This window comes from Centroberyx affinis, unplaced genomic scaffold, assembly GCF_046629955.1.
Source record: "Centroberyx affinis isolate AG114_WGS23_722 - 3 ecotype Tasmania unplaced genomic scaffold, CSIRO-AGI_Caff_v1 ptg002105l_1, whole genome shotgun sequence".
NCBI lineage: Eukaryota > Metazoa > Chordata > Actinopteri > Beryciformes > Berycidae > Centroberyx > Centroberyx affinis.
The window spans coordinates 210863-223003 of record NW_027280430.1 but is presented as its reverse complement, the minus strand read 5'-3'; the positions used below and the strand labels follow the sequence as shown (position 1 = coordinate 223003).

The window sequence follows — 12141 nt, the reverse complement described above, 5'->3', positions numbered from 1 at the left end:
CAGCCTCAAACTGGGAGGACTATGCATACTGTCTTTTACATCTATGCCTTCAGGGAGAAGGGGCTATTGTAAAACCCCCTCGAAACTAAACTTTCCTCTAAATGCACTTAAGAAACACACAGCACATGAGTAGGATAATAGTTTATATTTATATATATATATTATATTGTGTTTACTTAACAAACATGATAAATGCAATGTCTCCAAGTTAGCTGTAACAATAAAAATACAATATCTTTGTGTCCTTAAGTACATAGAATTAAAACAGCAAAACAAAAAACAAAACCGCCCTAAGTAGTTCACGGAGAGGTACAAATATACAGTACAAATCTATTTTATTCAAAAAAGGGTACAAATAAAAATGCAACAAAATAGAGATATTAATGCTTTGTTAAGTTCAGGTAGGTGTAGGGTATTCTAAGGGAGCACTTTGGGTAGACAACTCTAAGGCTTCTGATAAAGAATCAATACATATTGGTACGGCCATACAATATTAAAACTCACTATACAAAGTTCATACAACCTGGATTATACTTGAGGATTGAATGTTACATATACATCATTGCATATATTTTGCAGATTTAGGCATAAAAAAAGATGCTGTTTGTTTTTTGTGATTTTTTTTCTTAACCAGTTACACATCACATAAAAAGCAGTGTCACCTAGTGCCAAAAAGTACAATGTCAAATCTGAAAATACACAATGACTTCTTTAAAACTTTAAACCGTTCTCATTCTCCTGATTTAATTCGGCATCAGCAATACCAAAACCGTCCTGAATTCACCTTTGCAATTCAATATTGGACCAAACAACAGGGAGTAGTTTACACAGGGAATATAAAGCCCATTTGCAGAGTCACAAAACAAATGAACAAATCATTACATTACCACCAATAAAAAGCTATCTCTGATTCGAGTAACCTACCTCTTTCTCCCTATGCCTAAATAGAACCGCCGTCTGTTGTACAAGACACCAAACAACCCCTCACTTCTAGGGAGGAAAAAGTACTCATTCTGTCCATTGACAAATAAAAAAAAAATAAAGGGGGGGTTAGGGATTGCCCTCCATTGCAGACGCTCTTGACATCCTCTTGTTAAAAGTGCAGAAAAGAGCTTGCATTCACTTTACTTTCAGACTAGAGAAAAACGGAAATTACATGTTAAGCATAGGCCTAAAGAGTGTATTCAAAATTTTAACTGAATAGATCATGCAGAGAAAAAAAAACACAAAAACAAAAAACAACCTGTTTGTGATTACATGGTTGAACTGTCTGGGGCCCAAAGAGACTGTAGCCCTTTCAGACAGAGAAACACTACATCTACTGATGAATTTCTGCTTACAAGCTTTAACAAGTGTAAAGTGTCAAGGGAGGGCATTTCTGATTTGTTCCTGTACAGACTGAAAAAGCAACCCCAAGTCTATTAGAAGCATTATTCCATCAACACATTGTACAAAGCAGATCTTAAGGCATTATCGACAAGCATCGTAATAGCTAACTATACAAAAAATACTAAATATATCTACAGAAACAAACACAATTTGTGATTTTTCCATGATTTTGTGTGCTTTACATTTTGAAACTCTTCAATTTACCAACAGTTAATTTTAAAACACTGTAAAGGAGGGCATTTAGTGCAATTACTTACAACAAAAGACTATCAGTGATGTGAATAAAGCGAGTTCACTGGACATCTTGGTGAGAAGTAGAGCTTTCCTGCTAAAGACAGCATACCTTGCTCAAAGCAGAGGGCAAAAAAGGCTCATTGTAGCACAGGATGGTCTTGCTGTGAGAATTAACAGGAGGTAAAGTCACAGGTGGCACTGCTTGCACCATTTAAATCCTATCAAAGGCGTCTTAACCTAAAATACAGTGTTGGAGTGGCTTGGCAATTGTGCCAATATTGATGCTGGACACACATGAAAATCTGAGTGACACTAACCTCATGTGATTTGGCTCCAACTATGTGGCAACATCAGATGTAGATAAGAGTGTACTGATCTGTGACTGAACAGTATGCTATATTTAAAAAGTTGGTGAGAAATAAGGGACTGCTGGGCAAAAAATTTTAACAATGTCGCAAAAACAAAACACTGGTTCATATTCCTATGAGAAGGTAATTTAAAGCAAAAGTACTAACCAGAAATCAGTGTACAATGACTGCATCAGCCAACTTGCATACGATACAAACCTGCCCTACCGTTTCGTAGGTATACTAGAATACTTCAGAGTTTACTGCATAGTACATGCCAAGACTACATGAAATGGTTTCAGGTATTTTGTGGAACTATATTGCTTACAGCATGGGAAAAAAAAAGAAAAAAAAACTCAAAATGTGGTCATTACTGATAAACAAAATGTGCTGAGCTCTTTATGGCAAGGTGTACTCTTCGCTGTAGGAGTTTCTGAATGGCGATCGACTAGGAAAACCATTTCAAAGCATCTTAAAGTTGCTCATGACGACAGTACCAGAGGATGTGAGTTTGCTCGGCCCAGCTCATGTTTATCCTTTCAGACATTTCTCTGACTGACAGAGGGTCAGGTTGTACGCTCGGTGAACCGCGAGGCCTTAGGGGCTCCGCTCTACAGAAATGTTATACAGGCAGCCAGGGTTGGAGTTGGAGGAAGGGACGGGCGTGTGTGAACTACATTTGACGCTGTTGTTTATGTAGAGCGTCGGACGTGGGACCCCGGCCCGTCAGAAGACAGTCGATGTCACCACGTCGTTGCTTACATACACAACAACGTCTGGGCTGGCGGACAAGCTAGCTCAGAAGTCTACAAGTACAGACACCGACACATTACTCAGACACAGAATCGACAAACGTGTAAATAACAAATCCTAGGATTCGCGTCTGAGCACATCCAATGACACAAGTGATATTAAAACAAATGCATGTCACAGACGATTCAGAGGTGATTGAATACTTAGCCAGAGGTAAGGTTAAAAAGTCTATGACAGTAATATATTCTTTTAAAAAATTACAGGAGGAAAAGAAAACTGGAACTGTGTGATTTACACTTTTTGATGGGAATGTCTATGTGTGGAATGCCATCTCATTATAAACATCTGAATGATTTTGCGTCCGGTCTAATTGCACTTAAATCTTAATTTCACCCTTTTGGATTTTCTCAGTGACGATGCTAAAATCTGTCAGGAGGAAACTGCAGCATTCATCTTGGCTAATTTGTAAACAGAGTTAAATATGCAAGTCAGTTTTTCTCTCACCACAAAACACCAAGAATACTTCAAACATATTCCCTTCATTAAAAAAAATCTACCATCTGTGATTCCCATTACAAGGTCAGTGTGAAATCGATGAGTGAAGTTTTCTATGTGCAACACAAGACAATCTTAAGATCCACTGGATAAAGTATATCCTAGTACAAAATAAAAGGACCCTACAGTATACATTAAAACAAAAGACAAAACAGAAGTTAAATTGATAATGTTCACAACTTAATTAGAGTCAAGCCTCTCTTGGAGATGCACTTGAATAAATCCATATTAGGAACATAAAATACCATCAGTGAGATGGAGAACCAAACAAAAGAGAGGCAGTTCAATCTATAATGAAATACATGGTTTCTTGAGAAATTTGCCAAAGGCATGCTTTGACTGTGTTGAACTGTTGAAGTAACAATAAAAATGAATACCAAAATAGTGCATCACCTTTTAAAAAGCAGAAAAAGTTTCAGGTCGGGGTTAAAAGAATATTAGATCTTATACCTCAGATGTATAGAGATATAAAACAGCACACAGAGAGATTCCTGGGGGAATGCAGTCCAGCCATGTGCTCTAAAAAGAACTATTGCTTTAACTGAGCAAAGATTGACTCAAGTTGAGGGCGAGGAGAACACCATGTCGCTGACACACACACGGTTTCTGACCCACAGATCTTTCCAAGGCAACCGACCAGAAGGACTTTCCATTCTGGTGTCCAGGGGTTTAGGCTAATGTGGTCCGCAGCCAGTGAGGTGGGAGGGTTTGTCTCTCAGCTTCATTCCCACAGGTGACTTTGGTGATGACCAGCCAGTGCCTCCTCCATTAACGCTGTTTAAAATGACATTAAAAGTCACCAGTCTGGTCGGGAAAGCTTTGAGGTATAGTGAGGAGGAGGAAGGGTGTTGCTCAGGAAGTGAAATGATTCTCTAAGGAAAACGTTAAACTCTAAGTGGTGGATATTCTCACTGATGATACTGGAATGCAAGATATCTCTCTTAGAAAACAAAGTAAGTAGACATGAACTCAACCTGTGGCATTTACACACACACACACGTGTTAGTGCCCTCAGGGGTAAGCCAGAGGGCATGATGGTGTGCAATGAAAGCAGACATTTTTTTGGAGTGGCAATTGATTGCTGAACAAACAGACAGATTGATTGATCATTATGTTGATTGTAAGACGAGTGGGACATCCCACACTTGGCCTGAGAGAGGATCCCATTCTCTGCAGACTGGCCTCCTGGGAAGGAAGGAGGGAGGGGAGAGAGTAGCTCTGCTGACAGTAAAGGTTTTAGACTCCTGCCGGAGAAGCATAATGTAACATACATTGACAGTTAGCGTCAACAGCGTCAACATCATTACAGGAGCTGCTGATGTCAGCAACTCCACTCTTTTTGGGTGAATGCTTTAGAAGGGAACAGGATCATAGGAATGGGGAGGATAAGAGATCATTGGTTGTGATCTTGTCAATACATCAGAACCTGCAGAAGTAGGAGCTTCACTGTGCTACAAACACATTCTTCTTAGTCCATGGTCTTCCAATGAGATGGTTTGGTCAAAAAGGAAGCAGAGTGTTCTGAATGCGATAACCTCTGAGCATGAGTATGAGGGCGTGGCAGCGAAGGAGGGAGGGAGGCAGGGAGGAAGAGAAATGCAGTGGACTATGGTAGGCGATTCATCAGCTACATACTTTCAATTCAGCGCTCCCTCTCCCTGTCAGATCTCAGCTGGCTGGGAGAGCACAGGCTTTTTTCCCTTGGCTGACTGACATCCAAACCAAACTAGAACCACTCACCAGATAGCTTTGATAAAAACAAAGATCTTGTATTCTTATAAGGTGTGCAAAATCTCAAACATTCTGAGGCTACATTCTCACTCTTTTTTCCTCTTTCTCACACTCATTCTTACTTTTGGCAGTCTCTTCTATAGTTGCTACCAAAGTTGATGCTACTTCCCTGCGTTAGAGCGCCCCTCGATGGACAGTTTGACCTCCTGGGGGATGAACGAGGGCCTTGAGGGGCCGGAGGTGCTTATCTGAGGACGTGGCCCTTCGTCTCCCTTCATGGCATATCTTTGGAGGCCAGGTGATGACCAGCGCCTCTGAGAAGCACCCAGCACAGGCTGCACCACTCCCATCGCTGCCCCTGGACAAGCAGAGCCCTCTGTGTGCAAATGGTAACTGCTCTGGCTCCTAGTATGCTCTGCTGAGGTCCTATTTGGTCTGGTGGGCAACTCGGTGTGCCCGACAAACCCCAACTGTATGGCCTCCTCCTTGTCACCCCCCTCTTTCTCTCTTTCCCTCGGTCTTTCTCTGTGAATGCGTTCTATCCTGAAATGAGACTGAGGCCTTGGTTGCTGAGGGGCAGGTGGCCCCATAGGCTGGTGACCCAGCCCGGATGTAGAGTTGGCTTTATTGGAAGTCCTGGACAGGTTCAGCTGCTGCTGCTGTTGTTGTTGTGGATGATGGTGCTGTGGTTGTTTCTGCTGCTGTGGCTGGAGTTGCTGCTGTAAGGTGATGGACACACACACGTCTCCCACCTGCAGGTGATGGCAGCCCAAGCCGTAGAGCTGGGCTGTGCGCTCAGGGCTGCAGGATGACCAGCCCTGGCCAAATACAAAAAAGGGATGCTCTGGGGGCACATCGATGGTCACCTTGCTCTGCTGCTCACCCACAGTGAAGTGAAGTGCTACAAGGCCTGGTCTCTGCTGACTGGCACGGATGTCAACCACCATGCTGGAGTCAATCTTGAGCCCTCCGCTCACCTCAGCGCTCCGCACAAAGTCCTGAGTCTGCAGGTCCTCAACACGCTTCAGTTCCCCTGTAGCCAGCTGTATAATGGCCCCCTTCATGAAGTGCGATGGGTTGCAGGGAGAAGGGGCAGGAGCCAGGCTCGGGGCCTGAGCCAGATCTGCTGTAGCTGGGACAAAAGGCTGCTGAGGGAGCTGCTGCTGCTGCTGCACTGTGTTCAGATCCACCTCAGCTCTGTCAGGCAGGCACACTCTGGCAGGAGGATCAGAGCCTTTAAAGTTGGAGATAGGGGAGGCCATGGTGGTAGAGGATGAGGCATCATTGGCCTGGCATGGGTAGTGTTGCGGTGGTGGCTGGGGATGATGCTGGGGGTGATACTCCAGAGGAATAAGGACCGGTTGCCCATTGGCTAGCATGACAGCATGACCTGGCTGCCCCGTTTGCTGCTGGAGTGTGGTCACTCTGGGGTCACTGTAACCCACAGGCTGGGCAATGTACGCAGTCCGACCAGAAATTACCCCTGTTGTCTCGCCATGGACTTCTCTGGCTCTCTGGGAACCTTGAGAGAGGTTCAAGGGAGCAAAGGACACCTCTTTACGACCACCCTGGACAGAGGAGGCCAACCGACCAACCACCTGCTGGACCTAGAGAAAGAAAAGGGAAAAAAAAGTGTTATTGGGAATTTTGCTGAAAAACACAAAACAACTGACAAATAGCTTGGACCACAAAGTTCCAACAAGGCATAACCAATGCGCTTCCACAGCAGCCTGAACCACTGTATGCAAATGTGGTATGAAATATCTGGCTGGCTCAGTGACTGCCTACATTTCCACAGTCTAAGCTATCAGTAAAGCCCCAAACTGACACATGACATCATCTTGATGTTTAACATGCATTACAATTCCTTCTGTCAAATTTTCCTACAGACTTCTGTGGGGAAATTTTGCAAGATGATCATAACAACAAGGACACCATTTATAACATGAGGAAAAGAGGCGGGATACAAACTGTTTTGGACTTGCCTGATAACTTGAGTTGTGGAAATTTTGGAAGACATCACATAAGCCAAATATAAACCAGACAGATATTCTCTGTCTGGTTTACATTTGGCTTATGTGATGGTAGTCACTAGTGCATGTTATTGCCACTTGCCTGGTTTTGTAGTTGACAAGGTAATAATGCCCTTTTCCCCAGTTTCATTAATTTAAAACATAGGCCTATTCTTATGATAACATGGTAGTGTGCATCTAGCAGCGCCCTTTAGTTTTCAATGGGGAATGCTAACAATACCAACAAGTCACTCTTTGGTTAATTGTAGTGCTACAACAATTTACCACTAACCCTGTCTTTACTATGAAAACTAAACTAAAATTCCAAATGTCAATGTAATTACAAATGAAAATTTTCCTAACCAGTGCAAACCACCAGTAAAAAAACACATGGTTTGAAATTACTTCAGCTGAACTGTTCAAATTTGAATCATCTACTTCCCTCCCTGCCCACCATCCCAAAAGAAAACAGTGGGTTTTACTGAGCATCTCTGTGCAACCACAAATCAAACAGTTTCGACACAAAGTATGGCTGTGACTGATTGCCCAATGATCTACATACCCACAGCACAACAATAAAGGAAGGAAGTGGACTGTAACATGAAAATTTGCCACTAAGTCATGGAAATAACTGCTGTGAAAAAGGGTAAAATTAAGACCCACACAGAGATAAATGACATATCTAGGCTACTAAAATTTCTACTAAAATTACTGGATATAAAAATACCACAGCAAAAGGTAAGGTCAAATCATCATGAATACTAGGATATAAGAACTGGAAAAAAGAGTCATATAAGCAGGCCATCTCTAGAGCCAGCAGGGTGTCTTACCTCCAGGTCACTGTCTGGGGTGCTGCGCTGGCCAGGTGAGCTTCTCTCCTCCAGCCTGCGGCTCTGCAGGCTTCTCTCCTGGGTGTGCTCCAGTGCTACAGAACTGGATGCTGCCTGCAGCAGCCGTGCATTTCTGGCAGTGTAGACCGAATCTGGTAGCATCTCCCTGGCCCCCTGCTCCTTATCCCCTCCATTCATCTCCGGTTCGTTCTCCTGATGGACACTATGGGGGTCCCTGGGGGCGGCCCTGGTGCCCTGAGGGTGGTAGAAGACTGGCATCCCTCGAGGGCTGAGCTCCGCTGCAGGCAAGACCCCCACTGTGCCAAGGTGCTGCTGGGCAGCCTGCTCTGAAGGCAGCATCAGTGGGACACCACTGGATGCTGCAACTTTGGCAAAGGTATGAGCAGCCACCTGGGCCTGGGGAGGAGGGGAGACAACACCCTCCTGTATGACAGATGGGTAGGGAACAAGGTGGGAGACAGTGTGGGGCTGAGGGATGGTGCCTGAGGGAGAGATTAACGAGCTGGGGACGAAGCCAGGGGGTACAGCATAAGGTACTGCAGCGTAAGGGGAACTAACAAACTGCAGAGAGGAATGAGGGATCTGGGCATACCCTAGAGGAGGATAGGGAATACCTGGATGCTGCAGGAGAGGGGAGTGTACAGTGTAGGCTGGAGAGATGTGGCTCAACACTGGGTGGAGACTGGTAGGCGAGTAGGTGACAGAAGGGAGAGCCACTTTATACAGCATGCTGTATTGGTCGACGGGCACCGCTGGTATGCCATCCGAACCCTCCACTCCATAATGAAGCCCAGGCTGAGCTCGCAGCCACTCTGTAGATGGGGCCCCTCCCTGAGTGTCACTGTTGGCCCCAGAGCTCTGGGTGGAAGCCACTTCATCTCCTCCAACACCACCGCCACCCACGCCTCCACTGCCGCCACCTCCCCCTCCACCAACCACTCCTCCCCCTGTTCCTCCAGCTCCACTACTGTTACTAACTGGGAGGTCCCTCTTCTTGGGGGGCAGGCACTCCTGGTTGCGCTCCTGAGCTGGCTTCATTGCAATCCTCTGAGCGACCGAGTAGCTTTACTGTACTACACAGGAACTGAAACTTGCAAGCCAGTCAGCCAGCACAGGAACCAGTTCTGAAATCACCTGGCTGACCTCGTCCACCAATTCACCTGGAAAAACAAAGAGAGGATTTATAAGCTCAATTCAAATCCTTGCCTAGGTTGTATACTGCCTCATCTCATCAGTGCCATGATGACTGTGATGTGGTCTAACTGGATGAAAATAAGCAAATGATACACATAAGGTTAGTTAGTTATTTGGTTAGTGGATAGATCAGGTTTAGAGCTACACATTGGACGCATTAATGCACCATTAGACTGCACAAACATTCCTCCACTTCACCTGGTTTTACAGTCTGAGACATTAGGTGATTTGCTCACCATGGATACACATTCTGCTGCTGGCCACACCGAGAGGACACAGAACCAGAGGGAGAGGAAATAACAGCAAAAGGGGGGGGGGGGGGGGGGGGGCAGCAATTCAGTTGAAACTTTTAGCTTTGAGTCTAAATGCTTTCAGATGATTCAGAACTGGGGATTCATTTCTCCTTTCATTTCTCTTTATCACAGTTTTTTCCCCCAGTTTTTTTAGTCCAACTACTCAATTGACGTATTAGAGAGCCAGGAGTAATGTAAGTGTAAAGGTTTTCTTCTTGACACTCCTTGTGAGTTACACACCATATTATGCACACAGCACGCTTCATAAGCCCACAACTTTTAAAAATAATAAAATTCACATTCATGCCAAATGCATGCCCTCTTTTCCACGTGCAATGAAGGTGACATGGTGTTAGTAAAAAAAATTTGAGCAGGTCTTTAATTTTTTCCTACAAATACATTAGGCGGTAGACCTATCCCTTCTAATTTGACAGTGCAGAAACATTTTGCTACAATCTAACTCGACTTGGATCTGCATACACATTCAGAGTATTCGTTTTACTATAAAAGCCTGGCTAATCACCACAGAGGAAAACGAGATCTGAACGTGAAACATCATGCACTATCATCGAAATAATAAATCGAAATAATGATGTGCAGTAACGTTAAAATCGGTTGCGTTGGAAAGTTAGTCACAAGTTAGAAAGCTTGCAAGCGTCATTCAAACTGTTAACGTTACAATTCAAATCAAATAACGATGTGGTTACCGTTAGCTAGGTAACTTGGCTAAAGTTAGCTACTTGGTGTTAACGTTACCCAAAACACAGAGAAGTGACAGCATGACACTTTGTAGACTAAGCCAACACTAAACGTAGCTAGTGTGTTCACATGTTAATATTATGTGAGGCCAGTTAGCTCTGTAATTTATCACTGGACACCATCCCAGCGGAGTCATGCTAGCTAGCTACGATAGCTAAAACAGCCACTACTAGCTAGATGAACTGACTCTCCACTCCTCCTCGACTAATATCAGCCATCTAAAATGGCAATGCATGGAATGCTTAGACGTCTCTGCTTTTTCTCATTTTATAAACGTACCTCCAAATGTCATCTCGAATATGCTTTGCTTTATAAAAAAAAGTTGATATGCTGAGGAAAATTGGAGAAATCAAGGCTCAGGAGTCGAGCCCATTTCGGAGGCCAGCAGACGAATACGTAGAGGCGCTCACGAATGACGTCACTTAGTTTGTTCAATTTCCTGATTTTTTTTTCATCCACGAACGTCTTGTACAAAAGATTAAAAGCTGCTACTCTTGACATCGCATTTTATGTACACCCAACTCTGTTACGTGCATAACACACATCCTTCGTTTTCAGCAGAACCTGCCAGGTCCGTTTGAAATTTCAGGAAAAAAGAAGAGTCATTGCTTATTGAAGACAGTACGTTAGACTGTAAAGTATGCGTCTTGTCCAGCCTAGTATTGTAAGATATAAATTGTAAACCAAAACAAATACACAAAATGGATTTTGGAGATTGTTTAAACGCCTCAAATGCACAATATGAAATTTTAAACAGTAGGGGGAGCTGGTGAATTTATCTCACCGTACTGACCTAAACATATTCAATAAAGTGAATTCAATATAGTCGTCCTATGACAAATTCAAGAGTGGTTTCAAGAACACCAGGATGAAGTAAAATGCCTCCCATGGCCTCCTCACCCACCAGCTCTAAACATAACTGAATCCCTCAGAAAACCTCCAGACCTGGAGGTTTTCCTTCTTGAAGAACGGGCTGATATCCCACTACACACAGTTCAGGACTTGTGTGACAGCATTCAAAGGAGGACTGAAGCTGCTCTGAAGGGAGAGTGTGGCCTTACTCCTTATTAGCTACTTGTCCACCCCCTGTAGGGATAGTAACTCCCAAACATATCTTACCACTTGAACACTGCAGTCAATTCAGAACAATATACTTCAGCCTATCAGTTAACAAATACTTACCTCTATACCAGTGTAAAACACTAGAGATGTGTCTGGTGTTACAACTCAGCTGTGCATCTTCATGGCAGTATTAGAGTGTAATAACAGACCTGTTCTGCTTAACCTGGCACATTACTATGGAAGACTTGCACACACATGCAGATGGTGATTCAGATCTCATGCTTATGCAGCAGTTTGCTTAATATTGTACATACAGTAAGTTAGCCTAAACCTATGCAGGGTCCCCTGATATCAAAATAAGGTTCCCTAAAATCATGATCGTAATATGAGTGTTACTTTACAACTAAAAACTACTTACAATGGATACTGGATTGCACAAAAATCCCCTGAGAAAACCTTGCAACACAGCTGTCATTGACAATGTCAGATGTTAATTTCCCCTTAAGGAATTACTTTTGCAACCATAAAGCCAGAGTGAAAAAAAAGAGTAAAGAGTAAAAACAGATGCACCATTTTTACATTTTAAATTGAGGGGGCACCTGCCAGAAAAGGCCCGGACCCACTGGGCTTAAAGGAGAGAGTAGCAGAGAAGATGCAAACAACTTTTTAATTTTAAGCCAACGACTGCATAAATTTGAGTGCATTAATCAGTGTCAGTCTACGTATGTGTGATAGTTGCATATCAATATTCATTTAGAATCATAATCACTTCTATTGCTGAGTATATCTGTATATAGACACTGGCATGCAGAGCAGGAAAACAAGGGCACCCTCGTGACCTCGTCTGTCCTGAGGGTGCCCAAGTGCCCCTCCTCACTCCACAGGACCGCCAGGCGAATCAGCACCAAATCATATTTTTTGAGCTGTAAACTTGGTTATTTGGCACCTCAATCAGTGATGT

General features: G+C 43.6%; 1 protein-coding gene across 1 annotated transcript; it reads right to left on the bottom strand.

Annotated features, from left to right (window-relative positions):
- Positions 1–9: 9 nt before the first annotated feature.
- atxn1l (ataxin 1-like) lies at positions 10–8994 on the bottom strand. The gene is made up of 2 exons (XM_071531648.1): positions 7852–8994; positions 10–6616 (listed from the first exon to the last, which is right to left on the bottom strand). Exons 1-2 carry the CDS (start codon positions 8908–8910, stop codon positions 5171–5173), a joined length of 2505 nt encoding a protein of 834 aa, XP_071387749.1. The 5' UTR covers positions 8911–8994; the 3' UTR covers positions 10–5170.
- Between the last annotated feature and the right edge of the window lie 3147 nt (positions 8995–12141).